General features: G+C 36.9%; 1 protein-coding gene across 1 annotated transcript; it reads left to right on the top strand.

Moving 5' to 3' along the window:
• Window positions 1–3,136: 3,136 nt before the first annotated feature.
• Window positions 3,137–3,905, top strand: LOC115958584 (ethylene-responsive transcription factor ERF027-like). The gene has a single exon (XM_031077015.1). It carries the CDS (start codon window positions 3,176–3,178, stop codon window positions 3,854–3,856), a length of 681 nt encoding a protein of 226 aa, XP_030932875.1. The 5' UTR covers window positions 3,137–3,175; the 3' UTR covers window positions 3,857–3,905.
• The last annotated feature ends 20,281 nt before the right edge of the window (window positions 3,906–24,186 follow it).

The following is a 24,186-nucleotide window of genomic DNA, read 5'->3' as shown; positions in this document are numbered from 1 at the left end:
AGCCAAAATAATAAATTCTTTTCATTGTTTTGCCTAATCAATTTTATCATCATGCTGATCATAATCTTGCAAAATTATTTATTCATTGACATTTTTTCATCATCATCAACATTTACTATCTCTTTTCTTGTTCTTTTATTCCAATAATTTTTTATTGGCACTAAAGCTTCTTAGACTTATAACAAAATATTAAAAAAAAAAATTTATACTTTCATTTAATACATTATTCATAACATAGAAAATAAATTTGCAAATTTGAAAGTGAATCATCAAGTGTGTAGTCCAAATTTTGTAGGAGAAAGAGAATAGGGGGAAAAATCTCATGTACATGTTATTTTATTGGACTCAATTAAGTATCCTAATAATTTGCGTTAAAAAAGAGTCCAACAACTTTTTAAATCAAATAAAAACACAAATTTTAATAATTTTTTTTTTAAAATTATTTTAAACTTGCATGTCTATATATCATACTATAGGTAGGATTCAACAACACGATATAATTCATATGATATGCACTTAAATATATTGAATGATTCGTAGGCACTTACGATACACCTTACAAACATAATTTTTTTGTACACATTACGATATACGTATTGTATGATTATAACAACTATGTCTAAGTGTGCTCTTTTGTTTCTTTCTTCTCGTTTCTGACATAAGATTGAATTTATAGTTGTTTTTGTTTTGTACTCTTTCTTTTCTTTTGGTTTATGTTGTTTGGCAGCCACTGAGTTGGCCACTGTGTTTAGACCCAGTCCTTTTCTTTATATACTTTTTTCCTCGTATCAGTATACTTTCTATCTTTACAGTCAAGAAAGAAATGAAAAATGATTTTTTTTTTCTAGAAGAATGACCTCAAAACGTTATTGAAAGAAAAATTAGTCATAAACGACTACAAGAACATCATGAAGGAGGAGGAACGTACCGAGTTTGATTAGGAGATTGGGCAGAAGCATGTGGGAGTAACGCTAATAAAATTTACAGAATCTGGGTTGCAGAGGGAATAATTTGAGATATGGGTTAATCCTTTGAGCTTGTTCTAAGTTGGTTTCTACAGTATTGGATAGACCAAACTAGCACAGCAAACCAAGATGCTAGTGAAAGTTTTATTTTGCCGAAACAACCATGTCGGAGAAGAATTTCAAATCATAGTTACTAAATCCAAACCACTAGTTAAACCATAAAACTCATGAACCAAAGCACTATTTGGAATGGTTTAGTATAAAATACCAGATACACATTCACCCATTATCAAACCGTGTAAACCGATGGATTGCAAGGGTTACTATTTTTAACTTGCAATAATAAAAAAAACCTTGTATATATGTGAAAAAACTCAAAAAGATTGAACTAAACTACTAATGTCACTAAAGTTTGAAGTTATCGGTTGTATTTGGAGATTTAAATAATTTTGTTATTCTGTAGAGTTTAATGATTAAGCTAAATATTTATTTTGAATTTCTATGAGATAATGGGGTATGTTGTTTCAAGACTTTTGAATTATACAACTTGATTATTGGATGATTTATGTCAATGGTGTGTTTATTTTTTTTATATTCTCTAACTTTGTTATATGATGTAATTTTTTTATTGTTATAATTTATTAATTTACCCAAATGAAATATTTTTATTTAATTTTTGCTCATTTTCATAATTATAAAATATATTATTTGATTAATTAATAAACTTACCATTCAACCAATGAACTATTGGTTGAACCATGGAACCAATTATTTAGCCAAGTCAACCTCCGGCCGGTACGGTTTTGATATGTATGTTCCAAATAGGTGTGAGGTCTGGGCAAGACCAAATAGAATGTAAAACATCTTCTAAAGATTATTTAGAGTTGTCACACTTGTTTTCAAAAAGGACTCTATGCCGACACAAACTCTATTTTACTAGGACAGCTTCCTTATTAGCTCTCTATATTTATACATGAACTTACTATTTTTTTTTTACCAATCATATACGGTCACATTACAATTATAACAAAAAAATTGTGAAAATTTTTATAATTCCAGCATTTTGCAATCGCTGTTCCTAACACAGAAACAGGATCGGTCTGCCTCGTACCAGTATCAATCAAAATTAAAAAGTAGAGCTCGTCCTTTTCCATTCAAAAAAACAAAAAGAAAAAAAGAAAAAGAAAAGAAAGTAGAGCACTAGTGCACTAGAGAGGAATTCAGGAATTGATATGATGCAGATCACAATCACAGCTAATCCCCGTCATTGAGTCTAATACGTGTACCCACTTTCAGCCAAAATTGATGTCGGACCAATAGCTTCAGCCAAAAGTTTCCTACCCTTCTGTCCCACCGTTTCACTTCCTCTATTTTTTTTAATATATATATATATATATATATATATATTTACCTTATCCAAATCCTACACTGACTCAATATAAGTGGATATCTTTTGTGAAACTTCTCCCTCGAAGATTTGAGCCCGGAAACCTCTACTCTCACAAAAACTTGATACTCTCTTTAACCCAAAAAAAAAAAAAAAAAAAAAAACTTTATACTCTTATAATTTATAAAACCCCAATAAATTAATATAAAATGCATAATAATGAAATCGATAGGTGAAGAATATTTAAAAAATTACATATATGTCAAGATTTTTATATAACTTAATCGGTTGATATGTTTTGGTATTTTATACTGAGACATTTATGGTATAAAATCACTCTATTAAGTATTAGATTATCATGATCAACATACAAATTTTATTATATAAAATTTACAAATTAAGGTGTTATTAATTGTAATCGGTGAAATTATTATTATTATTATTATTTGTAGATATTTTGATTTGGTAAACTCTAAGTAGATATTTGAACTATTTTTTTGCCGTTGATTGCACGCTAGTTTAACTTAATAGGTAAATATTTGAATTATTTATCAACGTTGATTGCACAGTAGTTAATGAACTCTATATAAGAAAATTTTGCGGTATAACCTTTCACACATTTTACTCACTTTTCTCTAGAATAAAACTTTAAAAAGACATTATTAACCTTTTTTTTTTTTGGTAATTATTCTTTTTTTTTTTTGGGTAATTATTCTTAAATCCGTACTAAACCCAAAAAATTATATGTATCCCAATTGAACCCAAAAAAACAAAAACAAAAAAAACCAAAAAACAAAGGGGGTGGTCAACAGTACAAGGAAAAATGGCCAAGAATCCTAACGTGCGCCGAAATAACCCATTTAGAACCTCTAATGTGCGCCGGGAGGAGACAACCCTGAACGGTAATACCACAGCCACAATTTCTACTTCAAGTTCTACAATCACCACCGCCACGTCACCGATATCTGTATCGGAAGGGTTTTCGGGTCAACCCGGGTCGTCGTCCAGTAGTACTACTGCTAAGCAAAAGAAGTTTCGGGGCGCTCGGTGTCGGAGTGGCAAATGGGTATCCGAGATACGCCAGCCCCGTAAAGCCACCCGCATTTGGCTCGGCACGTACCCGACGCGGGACATGGCGGCGACGGCGTACGACGTGGCGGCTTTGGCTCTGAAGGGGCCCGATACGGTGTTAAACTTCCCGGACCTGATTCTTTGGTACCCAATACCGCTTTCGACGTCACCTGTTGACATACGCGCCGCTGCGGCGAGTGCTGCTGAGGCGATAATGGAAAGATCCTCGGAGAGCAGTCACGAAGCGACACATCTTAGAAGCACTGAGGAAGAGTACTTCATTGACGAAGAAGAGTTGTTGAATATGCCGAGTTTGCTGGTGAATATGGCAGAAGGGATGCTCTTAACTCCGCCTAGAATTCAGTCAAAGTCGTCTTCTGATGAATCTGAAGGTGATGGAGATGGAGATGGGTTATGGAGTTACTCCTATTAACTAAACCTTATAGTGTGTGAAAAATCGCTTTACTGAGTATTAATGTATATGTGTGTTTTGATTTGTTTGTTCTTGTTCTTGTTCTTGTTTTTTGTTTTTTTAAACTAGCTATCGGACGAACTTCCTCTATGTGCTGGGTATGTAAATATGAACCAGTACAACATTGTTCGTCGTTTTAGCTGTAGCTTGAAGAATTAATTAGATTGCTTGTGCTGCTAATTAGGATCTTTTTTGGTGGCTGGTTCTGTTTGTGTATATACTATATACCTTGTATTATATGTTAAGGCACTTCTTTGATTCTATGTTTTGGTGAAGTCCAAAGAGACTTTGGTTTATTTTGACCTTTTTTTTTCTTTTCTTCAAGAGGTATATTTTCTTTATAGGAGGGTATAGCACTACAAAGAATTTTCGTTATGAAACATAATTTATTAGTAGTTTTCATGATTGTCTTTTTTGAGGCCATGGATTCTCAAAGACTTGTCTTGAGATCTGTACGTCGGCGTTTTCTTTGTCTTCTTCTGATCATATATTGGCAGTAAGCCAAGCCTTGCACTCAAAAGGCCTAAATATTTTAGCAAGAACATAAAGATACTCAAAAGGGCCTAGTTAACTGAAACACTTGAGCGTCTGAATCTTTGGGTTATTATGATCAAGAGTGTTTTTGTTGTAGATTGTGGGAGAGAAGAGGAAAAAAAATGGGAAAAGGAAAGAAACATGCAAAACTTATTTTTATAAGATAAAATTTGAATCAGAAAAAATGCGGGAGAAATTATTCTGTTTATTACACCTTTTTCTTACGTAAGAATGTTCCAAGAGACGTGGGGCCTATCTTACGTCAGAAGAAAAAGTAGTGCATAGATGCATTAATTGAAAATTTCATGCAATAAGAGGGTTTTTTTTTTTTTTTTTTTCTTAATTTATTTTTTAGCACCAAGGTCTGATTCATTAACATCTCTCCATTGTAGACACCTCCTATATAGCCTTGCCAAATTAATTATTTCATTGGACCTTATAGATCTATTAGAAGTTAGAACTGTGCTAAACAGGAAAAGTTTGCTTCTTTAAGCTAAACCAACAGAGTAATAGTGTAAAACTGCAAAATATAAAGAACTCCATTGTAGAAGAAATAAGTGAGCTCGTTTTATGAAAAGTACTAATTGCTAAGTATGAAACATATATGTAACTAGGATTACTCATGCGTATATCCTATCATACACTTCACACCACCCCGGGCCCAAAAAATAAAAAACCAGCGGACTTTCTTGTAGTTATTCAAGCATATGGGTCCAAAAAAAAAAAATCCAGTGTTCACATCTACCCCACATAAAAGAAGGAGGTTGGGGGAGTAGTTAAAAAAAAAATACAAAAACAAAAACACATTTTTTTTTTCCCTTAAAAAGTTCTTAACTTCTTATCCAAAAAAAAAAAAAAATCTTAACTTCTTATCTGTGAATAGTTAAATACCTGAACTTTTCGGCCTTCAATGATCAAAATTCCCAGACACAAGGCAAAAATTGTGCCAAATATCAACTTCCATCATTTTGAGCAAAAATTGTGCCAAATCTGAGTTGACTTATCTTCTTCTTCTTCTTCTTCTTCTTCTTCTTCTTTTAGAACAAGAATGATTTTTCCAAGTTACTTTATGCCTGGGGATTTAAATATGACTATCTATTAAAGATATTTTGTAAGTGCAGATTATTTTAAGTGTTTTTTGGATTAAAGTAAGATTATTTTTTATGTTACACAGCGGTAATCTCTATAGAAATTAGTAAAAAAGTACTATTTTTTATATATTATTTTTAATTTGGTCACATGTTTTTTATGAAACCGAAAATTGACAATAAGTAATACAGTGTTTATGTACTCGAGACCATGCCTGCAAAACAAAAACAAAGAAAGCCCTAGGAGAGTACTGGTGTAATATCGGTCAAAGACCCTCTGAAGGTTAAATTAGAAAATTTTCACAACTCTAGAATGCTAGAATTAGAGGAATTATGTGTATCTTGGTTTGTGAGGGTCTTGGAGTTTTTATAGTAGCATGGGGTTGATATTCATTTCTTGGTTTAGAAGATCTTTTCTTGTGAGAGAGATCTTCTTTAATTTGTGTATCTTACGAGTTCTATTCCTTATAGGACTCTCTTGATTAGAGTTAAACGTGAGGCACAAGATATTTCCATATATATGCTTATGCGTGGAGGTCAAGTCATGTCAGCCCCGTCAGCTTATCCTCTTCAACTTCCCCCCGTCAACTTCATATCCCGTCAATATACTATAGTCATCTCATCCAAATGGTTGTTGTCTTCAGGGGGCAGTCGTCAGCTTTGAGGTGGAATCGTCGACCTTCACTCTATCATGGTTTGGCCGTGAATGTGCAAGCGAGGCTGACGAGTTCATTAGGACCGTCGCCCCAACCTAATATGGATGACTTCATCAAGACCATAGAATTATCCTTATCATCTATATATAGTATTTTAATGGAGATAGGAATATTGAGGTGGAGGAAGTCGGTCCGCCGTGGATAATGACTCAATTTTGCGGTGGTACCGACGAGGGAGGTGGGTTGGTGTGGTGGCCAGTGGAGTGTCAGGGTGGTTATTAATTGGGGAGTACTTTGTGAGTGGATCTGGGTTTGGGTTTTACTTGGTTGGGATTATTTGCAACTTTTTTCTTTTTCTTTGTAATGTTAAAAAGCTGCCAGCCTCTCTAAGTTTAGAGCCATGTAAAATTATAAAATCAAATTAAATAAAATATGTCCGCTTTAGCTTTTTGTGACCACATAGTTCAAGCAAATTAATGGGACAATAATGGAATGGTTGATTTGATTTGATTTTTTTTTTAATTTATTAATATGTCAACAGTTGTAGTGCTCTTGCCTATATTCTCACCATCTTTGTCTCTATTCTTCTTTCCTCTTTAAAGATTAAAGATTAAAATAAGACATTGATCAAATTACAAAGATTAAACACACACACACACACATATATATATATATATATTGATAATCTGCCATTTCATTAGATTAAGCAGAACAACAGGAGGTGCAAAAATCTTGCCTACAAGCTTTCAAGATAAGGGGAGGCAAACACAATTATTTCACAAGAAACTCACTTTAAGAGCAATAGCATATTTAGCAGCAAAATAAGCTGCTGAGATAGAGATCTCTTGACCTAGCAAAACTCACAATTATCAAAAGATACACTCATGTCAGCAGCATCACGAATGATGGAGGAGATGGATTAATCAGTTGGTTCTTCTGCTTTGGACAGGGCATTAAAACATATTTTTGAATCCCCCTCCACAATGATGTTGCACCAATTTTCAGCGATAGCCAAGTTTAGTACCCACAGAATTACAACTGCTTCAGCTTGAGTAGGAGTGCATAAATCATGAATTTTAACCCATATCTTTAACACCTTTCCAAACTCATTTCTTGCTACCACGACTAAGGAGGTGAAAGCCTATGAGACAGCAGCATCCACATTTAGTTTTATATAGTTTTTAGGAGGGGAAATCCATGAAGTCAATTCCTCTCTCCTATCTTTGTCTTGCTTATGGTCCAAAGTATTAAGATATTCCTTTACTCTGTTTTCTACAATGCATCTGGTAGAAATGATGTTCACCTCACTACCATAATGCCATACTTGATTCTTGAGATGCCAGATCACCTCCAAAGTGACTGCCATTTGAAGAGTACTCAACTCATCCAAGTTCAAGACCACTTTGAGGATGTCCTCGTTTGATGCAATATTCATTTTGTCAATTCTTATGCCCTAACTACAACCAAACTAGATGGCCCTTGCTACTTGGCAATGAAAAAATAGATGAGTTGCTATTTCAGGTTCTCTATCATAAAACACACAATTTGGATTAGAAGTCCCTATTCTTTTCGCCAAGTTGTTTTTGGTTGGTAACACATTGGGCCTAATTCTCCATAGTAACATTTTGATTCTGTCCTGAGCTTTGATCTTCCATATTTTTTGCCATTACATTATGGAACTTCCACAAGGAGGATCTTGGTTAGCTTTATATGCAGATTTTACAAAAAATGCCCCTTTGTTGTTTGGAACCTAGATTAGCTTATCAACTCTGCCTCTTAAAGGAATATGTATTTTTTTGGATGGCTTCAACTGACTCAGAATTAAGTAGCTCATTTAGCATAGGTAGATTCCAGCAATGATCCTCGGTCGATATCAAGTTAGACACCGTCAAAGGATTTCATTGAATTGAGTCATCCTTTAGAGTTGGTTTAAACCCAACTAGCCAAGGAATCCAAGGGTCCACCCACACATTAATGGAAGCACCATTTCCAACAAGGTAACAAGCTCCCTTAGCAATAAGGGGTTTGGTTTTCTCAATTGCTTTCCAAATTGGAGAAGCATTTTTGGAAGGTTCACTTTGAAGCCAATTCTCTCTGACCTTGTATTTGCTTCTTAGTAAGTTCATACACAAGCTATCCCTTTTTGAGGCAATCATTTGAGCAAGTTTAGCTAAGAGAGCTTTATTAAAATCCTTGCTCTTTTAGAATCCCATCCCTCCAATTCCTTTAGGTAGACATAGTTTTTCCCAAGCCAAATATCTTCCATTTAGGTTTTTTGGATTCCACCAAAATTTTCTAGTCATAGCATCTAACTTATCACATGCCTTAGTAGGGATGTCAAAAGTAGACATTGTGTATGTAGGTTAAGCTTGAGCCACCATTTTAATTAGAGTGGTTATTCTTGCGCATGATAAAGTCTTACTTCTCCACCCTTTCACTTTGGCTTCCAACCTCTCTTGTAAGAACTTAAAGTCCTTTGCTGGAGCCCTGGTAAGGAATAAAGGAGCCCTCAAGTAAATTGAGTCTGTTTTAAGACTTTTCGTTTGTAGAATATGCCTTATGCCTCAGCAAGTCTGCTGGTGGGTGAGTTTAGAGAATATAACCCCTAATTTTGCTCTGTTAAGCAGTTGTTCAGACCACCTACAATATTTTTCCAAGTAGTCATTAATGGCATTAGCTTCCCTCCTACATGCTTTTGAGAATAGAACAATATCATCCGCGTACATTACATGTATGATGGGAGTGTTGCCAATACTAGCCTTACACCCACTAATATTCTTCTCCATAAATTCATTCTCTAAAATTCATGAAAGAACTTCTTGGCATAATATGAATAGGTAAGGGGATAGCGGGTCCCCTTGCCTTAACCCTATTTTAGGTCTAAATTTCCCTGTCTTTCCTCCATTTATTAGTAACTCAAAGGACACTGTTGATACACATTCAAGGATCCATTTCACAAATTTTTCATCAAACCCAAAGTTCTTGAGTACTACTTGGAGGAAATTCCAATTCACTCTATCATAAGCCTTTTCAAGATCAATTTTGACAACCATTAACCCAAATTTAACTTTTCTTCTCTTAAAACTATGCAGCATTTCTTGAACAATAATTTGGTTTTCGGCAATCCACCTTCCCGGAATAAATGCAGCTTGTGTGGGTGAGATAAGCTTATGCAAAATTTTCCTCAATCTAGACATTAATAGTTTAGTAATTATTTTATACATAACATTACATAAACTTATAGGCCTATAATGATTAAATGATGTAGGGCTTTGTGATTTTGGAATAAGAACAATAAAAGAGTTATTTACCTTAGCTGGCATTCTTCTTGCTTGAAAAAATGATGTGACAGCTCTTATAGCAAACTCTCCCACAATTGCCCAATATTTTTTGTAGAATAGTACAAGAAAGCCATTTGGTCTTGGGGCTTTTAGAGCTTGCATCTGGAATAGCTTCTTCTTGATCTCGGATTGAGTTGGTACTCCGCATAATTTAATATTTTCTTCTTCAGTGATGCATAGAGTGATTAGATTATCCAAATTTTTTGGAAAGTCTACTTCCTTTTCATTAAATAAGGTCTTGAATTTTTCCACAAAGTGCTTTTGGATCTCCCTTCAGTGGCAGCTCCAGATATTTTTCCCAGTGTGTTCCTTAAAAAGCATAAATTACGCAATCTAATACAAAGATAAATTCATATATTGACAACAACAACAATAAGATAACACGCAAAAGAATAATTCTAGCAAAAGAATAAACAATAAACTATAAGTTCATTTGAAATATTAATAAAATTATTAATTATTATTATTTAGTTGTTTCATTAATTTGTTTGTCTTTTATAAACTATAATTTGTTATATTGTTGTTTCATTAATTATAAAATTATTAATTATTGTTTAGCCTAACATAGTAACATAATTTAATTTTTTTTTTTATCTTTTTTAATGTATTAGTTAATTAAATTATTAATTATTTTTTATTAGTTGCTTCCCCCAATTAATTATTGGTTAATTAAATGATTGTTTATTAATTATTAGTTGCATTGCTGCATTAGCACACAACCACACACCCCATGTGCATTTAGCCCAGCCCCATTCTCCCCTAATGCCCCATGGCCCCCAATCACAAGACTAGAGCTAATAAGATAAAGCCAATTAATTGTATCTCACCAAAAGACACCAACACTAACACTAAAAGACAATTAATTGTATCTCACCAACACCATCACCAACACCAACGAATAGAGAAAAAAAAGGGCAAATATTAATAAATTTATAAACTAAAGCTAAGCAAAAGCAACAGACAATCACAGATAAAGTCTTAAAGAAAGAGAGAGTGAGAGAGTCTCATTTCCTAATTTCATTTCACTTTCATACTTGATTCTTCAGATAAAGAGAGACAGATTGAGACAGAGATGAAATACCTTGGGCTTGAGGTTGAGGGAGCAGGGAGGCCTAAGGTTGAGGGGCGGCACCGTCGGGCAGCACGTCAAGGCGAGGAAGACTGATCTCCGATCTGATGTGTTCTGCCATACTGGAGCTTGAGTTTGAGGCCTGATCTGAAGATCTCCTTGTCCATCTGTTGGTTTTTTTCATCCATTCAGTGGTGGCGATCTCTTTCTCCGTCCATTGGGTTAGGTTTTTTTCTTTAGGTTAGGTTTCTTTCTTTCCTTCAACATCTATTAGTGTTTGGTACTTGCGTCGTCTGTTGGTTTCTGATTTCAGTATATTGGGTTTTGGTTTGTTTGGTTTCTTTTTTTTTTTTTTTTTTTTTCATATTTTTACTTCAAAATTTTTTTTTGGCTTTTTTTTTTTTTTTTGCATGAAAGTAGAACAAATAATTTTTTTTTTTTTTATTTTTGTTTGAGGGTGTTCCTAATTTTTTTAAAGGGTAAACAAATAAAAAATTTTAATTATTATTATTATTATTATTATTATTATTATTATTATTATATAAATATATATATGTAAGGACACGATTCATGGCGGACCGTAACGGTATTGGGTTCGCACGTAAAAAAGCCCAAACAATATCATTTGTAGAGCGTGGGTTTGAAAGGCTAGGCCTTGGTCGCCAAACGGTGGGTTTGCGTGGTATGCATACATGGTTAAGTCGTCTTCGCCTTAGGAGTCTTTCTCCTGAAGACGGGCTGGGAGGCTCTGGTTTTTGGCCATTTTTCCCAGCCCCCTCTATGAATTACTTAACTTTCCTTTTATACTCGCCTGTGTTTTTTATCCTTCGTCCACGTGTAGGATCGACTTTTCCCAGACTGATACTTGTCCCATCAGCCCATACCCAAAGTGGTTGGGGGTGGTTGTAAAATCTGAAGAGTATGGCTCTGTCAGGTGCAGAGTATTGAATGGCTGTAAGAGCAGCTTTCCCAGGTCGTTATATTTCCCAGCGTACCCTTTTCTAAATATCATAGATATTTTAGATTTTTTCCAAAGTTATTTCTATACCATTTTTGCCCTTTCCTCTTGTGAGATCTCGATTATGCCGAGGACTGAGTCGTCCTCAGCTGTGTCCCAAAGCTATTTCGTATTTGTATTGCCGAGCTTGGGCCATCACCCTCCTCGACTTGGGCCTTTGGACCCCAACAAGTAAATGGGCCTGGCCCACGGATTATTGGGCCCCACAATAGCCCCTCAAAACCCTGCTGCCCAACCAATTGGTTGGAGATGAGGGTTTTGATAATACCAAGCCTTTATTATAGCTCGTTCAACTCAGTCCTTCATCAATGTTGACGTTTCTTCGTCTCCCAGGAAATGTACCGGTCTACGAGACATTCCTCTTGAGTTTATTCACGACGCGCTCATGCCGTTTGACTATCCAAAACGTGCTTTTAATGACTTCTATTTACGAGACTATTTAAATTCGACGGTTTGTTTGATGAGGTGGGGAAGTGAAACGGGTACATCTTTGTTTAAAGATTCTCTTGGAAATCTGGACAAATTTAATACCTTCTGTTTTGCCCTTCCTATAAGAAGACAAGTTAGGAGGCTATCACTCTCATACAGAGACCCTTTTTTATCCTTCTGAGATCTAAAATCCTTAGCCTCCCCTAGAGTTTACTTTACCCACTAGTTATACACTAAATCGTGATACGCTCACCACAACAACGAGTAATGAAGGAACCATACCCTCCCCGTAAACACCATGTTCCAATAAAGCTCGTAATGGCTCGGTCAGGGCAGGGATGGCGAAGACTCAAAATCTGTCTCACCTTCCTTTCAGCCAAAATCCGAAGCAGGGGCTCGTCACGTCAAACCTTCGGCGTGACCGAGCCGAGGACACCCATTATCAGTACCAGCCACTCTCTGATGAGCATAGCTAACATGGCACCAGTGTGTTAGGAGTCAGGATTGAGGTAGGGACTAAGTGCCCTTACTTCTTCCTCTCTTCGTTCACTGGTGCCTCCTTTTACCTCTCTTTCTTCTTCTTTCCACCACCAGATCCATCCTGGTGCTTTTCCTTCTCCCTCTTTTACTCCTTTTTCTTTCTTTTCATCTCTTCCCTCTTCTTCTCCTCCTTCTTTTCATTCATCTCCACCATCTTCTTCATTCATCTCCTCCATCTTCTTCTGAAGAAGGTCCTTCTCTCAATATGGGCGCTACTGAGGCAGAGTTTAGAAGGACTTCGAAAACGAGTTTAAAAAGACATCTGACTGTTTACTTATCTGTATTGTTTTTTTTTTTTTTTTATTGTTTCGGCAATCCACCTTTTGTATAGGCTTGTTTAAGCCCCTCTTTGTACGTTGTAATACATCTTTATATTAATAAAAATTGTTATCACTTTACTTCACATGTTCTATCTCTATATTTCCGAAATGATAACGCAATGAATGAACATACAATCTTGCGAATTTCTCTTTTATTTTTAAACCGTGACCGACGTCTAGGACCAAAGTCCCAGTTAATAAAAAGATCTTGCTCTGTGTTTATAAAAAAAATCCGGCTTAATAATACTGAATCGAATAAGTGATACTTAGGGCTGAAACTCCCATTAGGCAAGAAAAGAAAAGACATTATGATGAGCTTACTGAGTCGGCCTGGCACAATACCGCCGACCTTAGAGTACAATACTTGGGGCCATAATCCCTTATCAAAGAGAAAGGCGCTATTATGAATTTGCGAGTGCTGTTCGGCACAATAATATAGCATTTGAGTCAATGACACCTAGGGTCAAAAATACTTGCTAAGAAAAAGATATCACCATAACTTTAATAGAGTTGTTTGGCACAACAATGCCGACCTGTGAAAAACGATACTTACCCCAAAACTAGCCGAGATGATAACTGAATGCTCGATGTGGTGTAGGAAGTAACCATCCGAAGACATATCTCCCGCAAAATGAACAGCCCCCTTAGGTTGCTGAATAGTGGGGCGTTTCACCATCTTCTTAACACTCTTATTGGCTTTAACCTTTTACAGTATTTGAGCTGAGGATTGAGTAAATTAGAATTTTTATTAAGTAGCCGACCTTACGAAACTCAATCTTTTTCTCATCCGAGTAGTTGGTTTCCCCATAGGTTTGAGTCCGAGGACCATACAATACCTTGGTTCTGTCTAAAACTCAGTTTTCTCATCCAAGTAGTTGGTTTCCCCATAGGCTTGAGTCCGAGGACCATCCAATACCTTGGTTCTGTCCAAAACTCAGTTTTCTCATCCAAGTAGTTGGTTTCCCTATAGGTTTGAGTCCGAGGACCATCCAATACCTAGTTGGTTTCCCCATAGGCTTGAGTCCGAGGACCATCTAATACCTTAGTTCTATCCAAAACTCAGTTTTCTCATCCAAGTAGTTGGTTTCCCCATAGGTTTGAGTCCGAGGACCATCCAATACCTTGGTTCTGTCCAAAACTCAGTTTTCTCATCCAAGTAGTTGATTTCCCCATAGGTTTGAGTCCGAGGACCATCCAATACCTTGGTTCTGTCCAAAACTCAGTTTTCTCATCCAAGTATTTGGTTTCCCCATAGGTTTGAGTTCGAGGAACATCCAATACCTTAATTCTGTCCAAAACATAGTTTTCTCATCCAAGTAGTTGGTTTCCCTATAGGTTTGAGTCCGAGGACCATCCAATACCCTGGTTCTGTCCAAAACTCAGTTTTCTCATCCAAGTAGTTGGTTTCCCCATAGGTTTGAGTTCGAAGACCACCCAATACCTTGGTTCTGTCCAAAACTCAGTTTTCTCATCCAAGTAGTTGGTTTCCCTATAGGTTTGAGTCCGAGGACCATCCAATACCTTGGTTCTGTCCAAAACTTAGTTTTCTCATCCAAGTAGTTGGTTTCCCCATAGGTTTGAGTCTGAGGACCATACAATACCTTAGTTCTGTCCAAAACTCAGTTTTCTCATCCAAGTAGTTGGTTTCCCCATAGGTTTGAGTCCGAGGACCATCCAATACCTTGGTTCTGTCCAAAACTTAGTTTTCTCATCCAAGTAGTTGGTTTCCCCATAGGTTTGAGTCCGAGGACCATACAATACCTTGGTTCTGTCCAAAACTCAGTTTTGATAAGTAGTTGGGGGAGTTATCCCCTCGGCTATGGCATAGGATCTTGGTTTAAAGGGGCCAACCCCTCGGCCAAGCCCCTGGAACCATCCGTGCTATTGACGCTACAAAATGCAGCCCCTAGTGAAGAAACGTAGCCCCTAGTGGGACTTTACTTTAAAACACTATATCCAACTACTGAAAATGATGTGAAGGATGGTATCAACTCACCACCAGTGCCAAGACACAAGCCTTCCCACAGACGGCGCCAATTGTAAGGACACGATTCGTGGCGGACCGTAACGGTGTTGGGTTCGCACGTAAAAAGGCCCAAACAATATCATTTGTAGAGCGTGGGTTTGAAAGGCTAGGCCTTGGTCGCCAAACGGTGGGTTTGCGTGATATGCATACATGGTTAAGTCGTCTTCGCCTTAGGAGTCTTTCTCCTGGAGGCGGGCTGGGAGGCTCTGATTTTTGGCCATTTTTCCCAGCCCCCTCTATGAATTACTTAACTTTCCTTTTATACTCGCCTGTGTTTTTTATCCTTCGTCCACGTGTAGGATCGACATTCCAAGACTGATACTTGTCCCATCAGCCCATACCCGGAGTGGTTGGGGGTGGTTGAAAAAGCTGGAGCGTACGGCTCTATCAGGTGCAAAGTATTGAATGGCAGTAAGAGCAGCTTTCCTAGGTCGTTATATTTCCCAGCGTACCCTTTTCTAAATGTCATAGATATTTTAGATTTTTTCCAAAGTTATTTCTATACCATTTTTGCCCTTTCCTCTTGTGAGATCTCGTTTATGCCGAGGACTGAGTCGTCCTCGGCTGTGTCCCAAGGCTACGTCGTATTTGTATTGCCGAGCTTGGGTCATCACCCTCCTCGGCTTGGGCCTTTGGACCCCAACAAGTAAATGGGCCTGGCCCACAGATTATTGGGCCCCACAATATATATATATATATATATATATATATTTTTTCATGTCAGGGTGTTCCTGGGAATACCCTGGACTGAACGTGGCACCACCACTATCTCCCTTCTGTCTGTGATCCATTTCCCAGAATCATTCTTTACAGCATCTATTGAGTTTCTTCTTCTCCTTATGATGGTAGATAGATGGTAAAATTTTGAGTTCTTGTCCCCCTCCTTGAGCCAAAATTCTTTGGATTTTTTTTCCAAAGTATTTCATTTTTCAGGAGCCACTCATTAAGTTCAGCTTGGAGATGAGCTTTCTTTCTACAGTTCTCCTTCGTGCAATCCGCTTTTTGTATATCTTGGATTTTGGTTAGCAGCACGTCTATTCTCCTTTGGCAGTGACCAAACACTTCTTTGTTCCATTTCTTTAAAGCCATTTGGGTGTTTTGTTGTTTCATTCATAGTTTTAAGAATTCTGAGCCCTCCACCTCTTCTTTCCAAGCTTCATCAATAACTCCGTGGCACTTTGTATCCCTTGTCCAAGTAGCCTCAAATCTAAATAGTCTAGGAAAGTAATGATCAGCTGGCTATGTGTCCAAGAGGATAGGACAATGATCAAAATTTATGGCACCCAAATGGTGAATGGTTGCCTTTGGAAAAGCTAATCTCCAGGACATGCTAGATATACCCCTGTACAGCCTCTCCCTTATGACATTCTTTCCCCATCTTTTTTTCCTCCAGGTGAATCTACTTCTAGAGTACCCCAAATCAATAGCTCCCAATTCGAAAAGAATGTCCTTCAAAAAATTTGGGGACATTGAGCTCTCAGCTCTTCCCCCATCCTTTTCTTCACAGTCCAAGACAATGTTGAAATCTCCAAAGTAAATCCAAGGCTCTTGAAATGACTCAAATATAGCACAAAGGTTCTCCCAAGCCTTTCTCTTCTTGGCTCACAGGGTGGTCCATAAAAGCCAACCAAATACCAGTCTCCACTAGGCTCCATAATTTTAACTGCAATCATATACTTATTAAACTCCACCACTTCAATTTGCACGTTGTTCTTCCACATTAAACATAATCCCCCTGCTCTACCCTTTGCCTCAATTACCACCTTTTCATTAAAACCAACCCTTCTCTTTACATATTCCATACATTCTTCATTTGCTTTCGTTTCACACAAAAAAATTATATCTGGCTTATGGTCTTTTTTTGAGCTTTGAGGGCTCTCACCGTCTAGGCATTGCAAATGCCTCTACAATTCCATCCTAAAGCTCTCATATTGAAAGCAAACAACCCAACACTTCTTTTACAGTAACCCAAAACACAGCCAAACAACTGAAAACCAAAATAATCACAACAAAATAGCACGGAGGCTAGTAGACAGCGATTTATCTTGTAAGTATCTTTGGCTACCGGACTGAAATAGAACACCCAACAACTATGACTTCAAAGATGATGATGATAGCACCACAAACAATGCAGCTACTAGACCCACTCGGGGTAGAAAAATGACCCACACCGGCCAAGAAAAGGCCCACTGACAGGGCAGAGCAAGCCCATAATGGCGAAGGGAGACCCATTACTGGGCAGAGCACACGGGCGACGCGTGACCCACTCAAAGGAGTAGTCCGGCCCACCAAAGAGGCAAATAAGGCCACACTTCAAAGCACAACTCACGAATGCGACAGTAAATCACTCGAGCGTACAATAGTAGGCACCTTCTATCATGCGCCGAGAGAGCTAGGCTGAACCTTATATATTTTTTAATTTAAAATATGTATATGTTTGATCTTTTATGTTTGATTATTAAAAAGTTAAGCTAAAACATAATAACATGTTAGTGAACAAACTCGTGAGAAATAGTTTGGCAATATACAAAATTTAAATACAATTTAAACATTATATGTGAACTGTAATTTTTTTTTTTTTTTTTTTGAGAAGCATGTGAACTGTAATTATTTAGTGAAATTGAGTCTTTGAATAACTTATTAAAACCCAACTTTTTATTGGCATGAAACATGTAAGTACAACTTAACAACCCGACTCGACACATGTGGATTGGATTAGGAAGATTAGATTGAAAAAACTCTCCAACCCAACTCATGTATACGCTTACACTTAATCTAGCTTAACGATAAACTCGAACTCAACTAATATTCTAAATAAAATAAAATGAATTAATATTGAACTTTCAAAAAACTCGACTTAATTAACAGGAGGTTTGTATCTCATAAGCATTGTTTGTTCTTCTTTACCAGAAAAATCATGGTTGAAATCTCCTTTCCATTGTAGTAACTTCTGAATTATTAAAGAAATAAATAAAAACCTCAACTTGACTTTCAATCTTTAGAGTCCTATTGAGTAGATTGAATTGGTATTATGTAAACTGAACTTCAGGTTCATCGATCCAAAATCCTCTCGGCCAATAACCTGAGTGGAACAACAAAGTCGGACAAAGTTAACTGTTCGAATTGTTTAGACTTGTTTTTTTTTTTGGATGAAGTTTAGACTTGTTAATTAATAATGAAAATATTATTGTTATTATTATTTTTTGGCTGAAAAATTCGAACTTATGGTCGTTGTGCATATCCACTGGCCACAAAATGAAAGGTACTACACGCTGCAGTACGTAGGATATTTGACGATGATGACACAAAAATAAATTATAAAGACATTTTGGTAATTAAGAGTACTTTGATAACACTTTCTCAAAAAAAAAAAAAAAAAAAAAAAAAAAGAGTACTTTGATAACAACTTATTTAGTCAATATTGAAATTTTTTTGTTAAAAGTATTATAAATAAGAGTAAAATCTAGCTGATATAATATATTGAAACCTATAAATAGTATTAAAAAGTATAATAAAACTTATAAATAATAGCAAAAATAAATTGAATAGTAACAAAAATAAACTAAATAGTAAAATGAGTTGACTTTAAACTTTAATTTCAAACGCAAACTAAAGGTCCGTTTAAGAACAACTTATTTAATTGAAACTAAGAACTTTTTACTAAAAATACTATAGATAAAACTAAAATAGTACAATGGGGCTCATGAATAATACTAAAAAAATACAATAACATTTATAAAAAAACAAAAAAACAAAAAAAAAAAAAACTACCCATATAAGCTACCCAACGCAAGCCAGTGTTTATGATGTTTTAACTTTTATGCGTGTGAAGCAAGCAATGAATGTTGTGCTTTGCTTAGCTCTTCATGCACAAAACACATTATGAGAATAGTAAAAGAAGACTGATGGAAGTAATGATGAATCTTTAGCAGGACAATTGACTGTCTTCTCACCAAACAGGACAACTGCTGAAGATATTTTAGGACAAAATTGAAAATATATAGAAAATTAACTGTTCTAGGTGCGAAAGATGACGAAATGTTAAAGAAAGATAACGAAAAAAATTAGTTGTAATCTATTTTTAGAAAGACAAAAAAGAGCTATTCTAAAAAATATATTTAAATATATCCATATGTAGACGAGATCATCATTATATTATAGATAATTCTTTTAAAGTATGGGTGGGATGATTAGCAAAAGTCAAAAATGTTTTAAAAATACTGCCACGTCAACTGTCGTGTTGATGATAGCACTTGACAATGGATAACTGAAAGAGAAAGCATACCAACCTTTTCTTTTCAATGTGGATTTTACACATTAAGAATGTGTTACTTTAAGATTCCTACGATCAACTTTTAAGAATGTGTTATGTTATTTTTTTTTAATTTTAATTTTAATTTTGTATATTTGTTAGATTTATTCCGTGTCAATTTAATTATAATTTCATACTTAATTCTTTGTATTTATGGGCTACTTTTATAATCCGGCTGGGTTTGAGTATCTAATGTAGTGTTGTTAGAATTGCAAGACATTGAAACTTGCAAAATAGAAACATGACACTTTTAAAAATTCGTTCTAATTTTAGATTTGTAAGACAATTACCCGTTCGCACTTGCAAAATTTTTCGATCATCAGAGAAAAGAAAAGAAAAAAAAGAAGAAGATATTTAGATCATTTACTACCAACCCCTTCCCACTATAAATACCTATCATTTCCCACGAATTAAACCCTAAGCACCCACTTGATAGGTGAGATAATTGTATCCATTATTAAGAGAGCCAAACACCATCAATTTTCTACACTCTTCCATCTCACCATAGCTAAACCGTGAGAGTAGATTATCTCAATCACAATCATCACCATCCATTGAGTTTTGTAAGTGAATTGAATTGTTGGGAGTCTGGGAACCATTGGCGCTTTCCAATTTCAACCATGGTGGGGTTGAAGGTTTTAATTAGATAAATTCTCATAATGAAATTATATATATATATATATGGAAAAAAAATTATATTTTAAACTTATAATTTAGAAACATGTACTTTTAAAGAAACAATTTAAATCTTAAGATTTCAAAGATTAATAAATTAAATTGCAATTTATTTTAAGTATAATGGAATTGTGTTTGGACTTATAAAAATAAAAATGAAAAAACTCTGGAGTTTTATTTGTCAATTTTGAAACCATATGGTTTAATATGTTACACTAATAAATTATATACTTTTTTTTAATTGTATCATTGCAAACATGAAAAGATTTAATTCATTGTGAATTCTTTTTTTTTTTTAAGTAAACAGTAATACTTATTGTAGGGACGCGATTCATGACGGACCGTAACAGTGTTGGGTTCGCACGTAAAAAGACCCAAACAATATCATTTGTAGAGCGTGGGTTTGAAAGGCTAGGCCTTGGTTGCTAAACGGTGGGTTTTACGTGATATGCATACATGGTTAAGTCGTCTTCGCCTTAAGAGTCTTTCTCCTGGAGGCGGGCTGGGAGGCTCTGGTTTTTGGCCATTTTTCCCAGCCCCTCCTATGTATTACTTACTTTTCCTTTTATACTAGCCCGTGTTTTTTTATCCTTCGTCCACGTGTAGGATCGACATTCCAAGACTGATACTTGTCCCATCTGCCCATACCCGGAGTGGTTGGGGGTGGTTGAAAAAGCTGGAGTGTACGGCTCTATCAGGCGTAGAGTATTGAATGGCAATAAGGGCAGCTTTCCCTGGTCGTTATATTCCCCAGCGTACCCTTTTCTAAATGTCATAGATATTTTAGATTTTTTTTCCAAAGTTATTTCTATACCATTTTTGCCCTTTCCTCTTGTGAGATCTCGGTTATGCTGAAGACTGAATCGTCCTCGGCTGTATCCCAAGACTACTTCGTATTTGTATTGCCGAGCCTGGGCCATCACCTTCCTCGGCTTGGGCCTTTGGACCCCAACAAATAAATGGACCTGGCCCACAGATCATTGGGCCCCACAATAGCCCCTCAAAACTCTGCTGTCCGACCTCTTGGTTGGAGAGGAGGGTTTTGGTAATACCAAGCCTTTATTACGGCTCGTCTAACTCAGCTTTTCATTTAATGCTGGCGTTTCTTTATCTGCCTGGGAAATGTACCGGTCTATGAGACATTCTTCTGCACTCATTCACCAGGCGTTCCTGCCGTTTGGTTATCCAAAAAATGTGCTTTTAATGACTTACCGTTACGAGACTACTTAAATTCGACGGTTTTGCTGACGATGTGGGGTAGCGGAACGGGTATATTCTCGTTTACAGCTTTTTTGGAAATCTGGACGAATTAAATACCTTCCGCTCCACCCTTCATATAAGAAAGAAGGCAAGAGTTTATTTCTTTCGTACAGAGTCCCTTTTAACCCTTCTAAAGTCTGAAACCTTTAGCTTCCTCCAGAGTTCACTTTATTCACTAGTTGTATCCTAACTCGTGATGCACTCGAGATAAGAGCAAATAATGAAAGAACCATGTCCCTCCCAGAAACTCCACATTCTCACAAAGCTTAAAATGGCTCGGTCAGGGCAAGGATGGCGGAGACTCAAAATCCTTTTTACCCTCCTCTCAGCCAAAATCCGAAACAGGGGCTCGTCACGTCAAACATTCGGCGTGACTGAGCTGGGGTCACCCATTATCAGTACCAGCCGCTCTCTCATGAGCATAACTAACATGGCACCAGTGTGTTAGGAGTCAGGACTGAGGCAGGGACTAAGTGCCCCTACTTCTTCATCTCTTCGTTAACTGGTGTCTCATTTTACCTCTCTTTCTTATTCTTTCCACCACCAGATCCATCCTGGTGCTTTTCCTTCTCCCTCTTTTACTCCTCTTTCTTTCTTTTCATCTCCTCCCTCTTTTTCTCCTCCTTCTTTTCATTCATCTCCTCCATCTTCTCATTCATCTCCTCCATCTTCTTCTGAAGAAGGTCCTCCTCTCAATATGGACGCTACCGAGGCAGAGTTTGGAAGGACTTCGGAGACGAGTTTAAAAAGGCATCTGACTGTTTATTTGTCTGCATTGTTGTCGTTTGTTTTTGTTGGTTTTTTTTTTTATTGTTTTGGTGATCCACCTTTTGTATAGGCTTGTTTAAACCCCTCTTTGTACGTTGTAATACATCTTTATATTAATAAAAATTGTTACTGCTCTACTTCGCATGTTCTATCTCTATATTTCCGAAATGATAACGTGATGAATAGACGTACAATCTTGTGAATTCTTTTTATCTTTAAACTTTGACCGACGTCAAGGGTCAAAGTCCTAATTAATAAAAAGATCTTATTCTGTGTTTATAGAAACAATCCGGCTTAATAATACTGAATCGAACAAGTGATACTTAGAGCTGAAACTCCTATTAGGCAGAAAAAGAAAGGACATTATGATGAGCTTACTGAGTCAACCCGGCACAATACCGCCGACCTTAGAGTACAATACTTGGGGCCGTAATCCCTTATCAAAGAGAAATGCGCTATTATGAACTTGTAAGTGCTGTTCGGCACAATAATATAACATTGAATTAATGACACCTAGAGTCAAAATATTTGCTAAGAAAAAGATATTATCATAATTTCAATAGAATTGTTTGGCACAACAACGCCAACCTGCGAAAACAACACTTACCCCAAAAATAGCCGAGACGACAACTGAATGCTCGATAGGGTGTAGGAAGTAACCATCCGAAGACATACCACCTGCAAAATGAACAGCCCCTGTAGGTTGCTGAATAGTGGGGCGTTTTACCATCTTCTTAACACTTTTAATAGTTTTAACCTTTTATAGTATTTGAGCCGAGGACTGAGTAACTTAGAATTTTTACTAAGTAGTTGGTTTCCCCATAGGTTTGAGTCCGAGGACCATGCAATACCTTGGTTCTGTCCAAAACTCAGTTTTCTCATCCAAGTAGTTGGTTTCCCCATAGGTTTGAGTCCGAGGACCATGCAATACCTTGGTTCTGTTCAAAACTCAGTTTTCTCATCCAAGTAGTTGGTTTCCCCATAAGTTTGAGTCCGAGGACCATGCAATGCCTTGGTTCTGTCCAAAACTCAGTTTTCTCATCCAAGTAGTTGGTTTCCCCATAAGTTTGAGTCCGAGGACCATGCAATACCTTGGTTCTGTCCAAAATTCAGTTTTCTCATCCAAGTAGGTTTGAGTCCGAGGACCATGCAATACCTTGGTTTTGTCCAAAACTCAGTTTTCTCATCCAAGTAGTTGGTTTCCCCATTGGTTTGAGTCCGAGGACCATACAATACCTTAGTTCTGTCCAAAACCCAGTTTTCTCATCCAAGTAGTTGGTTTCCCCATAAGTTTGAGTCACAATACCTTGGTTCTGTCCAAAACTCAGTTTTCTCATCCAAGTAGTTGGTTTTCCCATAGGTTTGAGTCCGAGGACCATATAATACCTTGGTTCTGTCCAAAACTCAGTTTTCTCATCCAAGTAGTTGGTTTCCCTATAGGTTTGAGTCCGAGGACCATACAATACCTTGGTTCTGTCCAAAACTCAGTTTTCTTATCCAAGTAGTTGGTTTCCCTATAGGTTTGAGTCCGAGGACCATCCAATACCCTGGTTCTGTCCAAAACTCAGTTTTCTCATCCAAGTAGTTGGTTTCCCCATAGGTTTGAGTCCGAAGACCATCCAATACCTTAGTTCTATCCAAAACTCAGTTTTCTCATCCAAGTAGTTGGTTTCCCCATAGGTTTGAGTCCGAGGACCATGCAATACCTTGGTTCTGTCCAAAACTCAGTTTTCTCATCCAAGTAGTTGGTTTCCCCATAGGTTTGAGTCCGAGGACCATACAATACTTTGGTTCTGTCCAAAACTCAGTTTTTTGGAGTGGGATCTTGGCCTTAGGGGAATTATCTCCTCGGCCAAGCCCCTAGAACCATCCATGCGATTGACGCTACTAAGCGTAGCCCCTAATCAAGACCCATAGCCCCTAGCGGAACTTTACACTAGAACTCTATAACCAACTGTTAGAAATGATAAGAGAACTCTCTCGACCTACCGCCTATGCCAACACACAAGCCTTTCCCACAGACGGCGCCAATTGTAGGGACACGATTCGTGACGGACCGTAACAGTGTTGGGTTCGCACGTAAAAAGGTCCAAACAATATCATTTGTAGAGCGTGGGTTTGAAAGGCAAGGTCTTGGTCGCTAAACGGTGGGTTTTACGTGATATGCATAAATGGTTAAGTCGTCTTCGCCTTAGGAGTCTTTCTCCTGGAGGCGGGCTGGGAGGCTCTGGTTTTTGGCCATTTTTTCCAGCCGC

This window comes from Quercus lobata, chromosome 8 (genome assembly GCF_001633185.2).
Source record: "Quercus lobata isolate SW786 chromosome 8, ValleyOak3.0 Primary Assembly, whole genome shotgun sequence".
Classification (NCBI taxonomy): Eukaryota; Viridiplantae; Streptophyta; class Magnoliopsida; order Fagales; family Fagaceae; genus Quercus; species Quercus lobata.
This window is presented reverse-complemented; position numbering and strand designations above follow the sequence as displayed.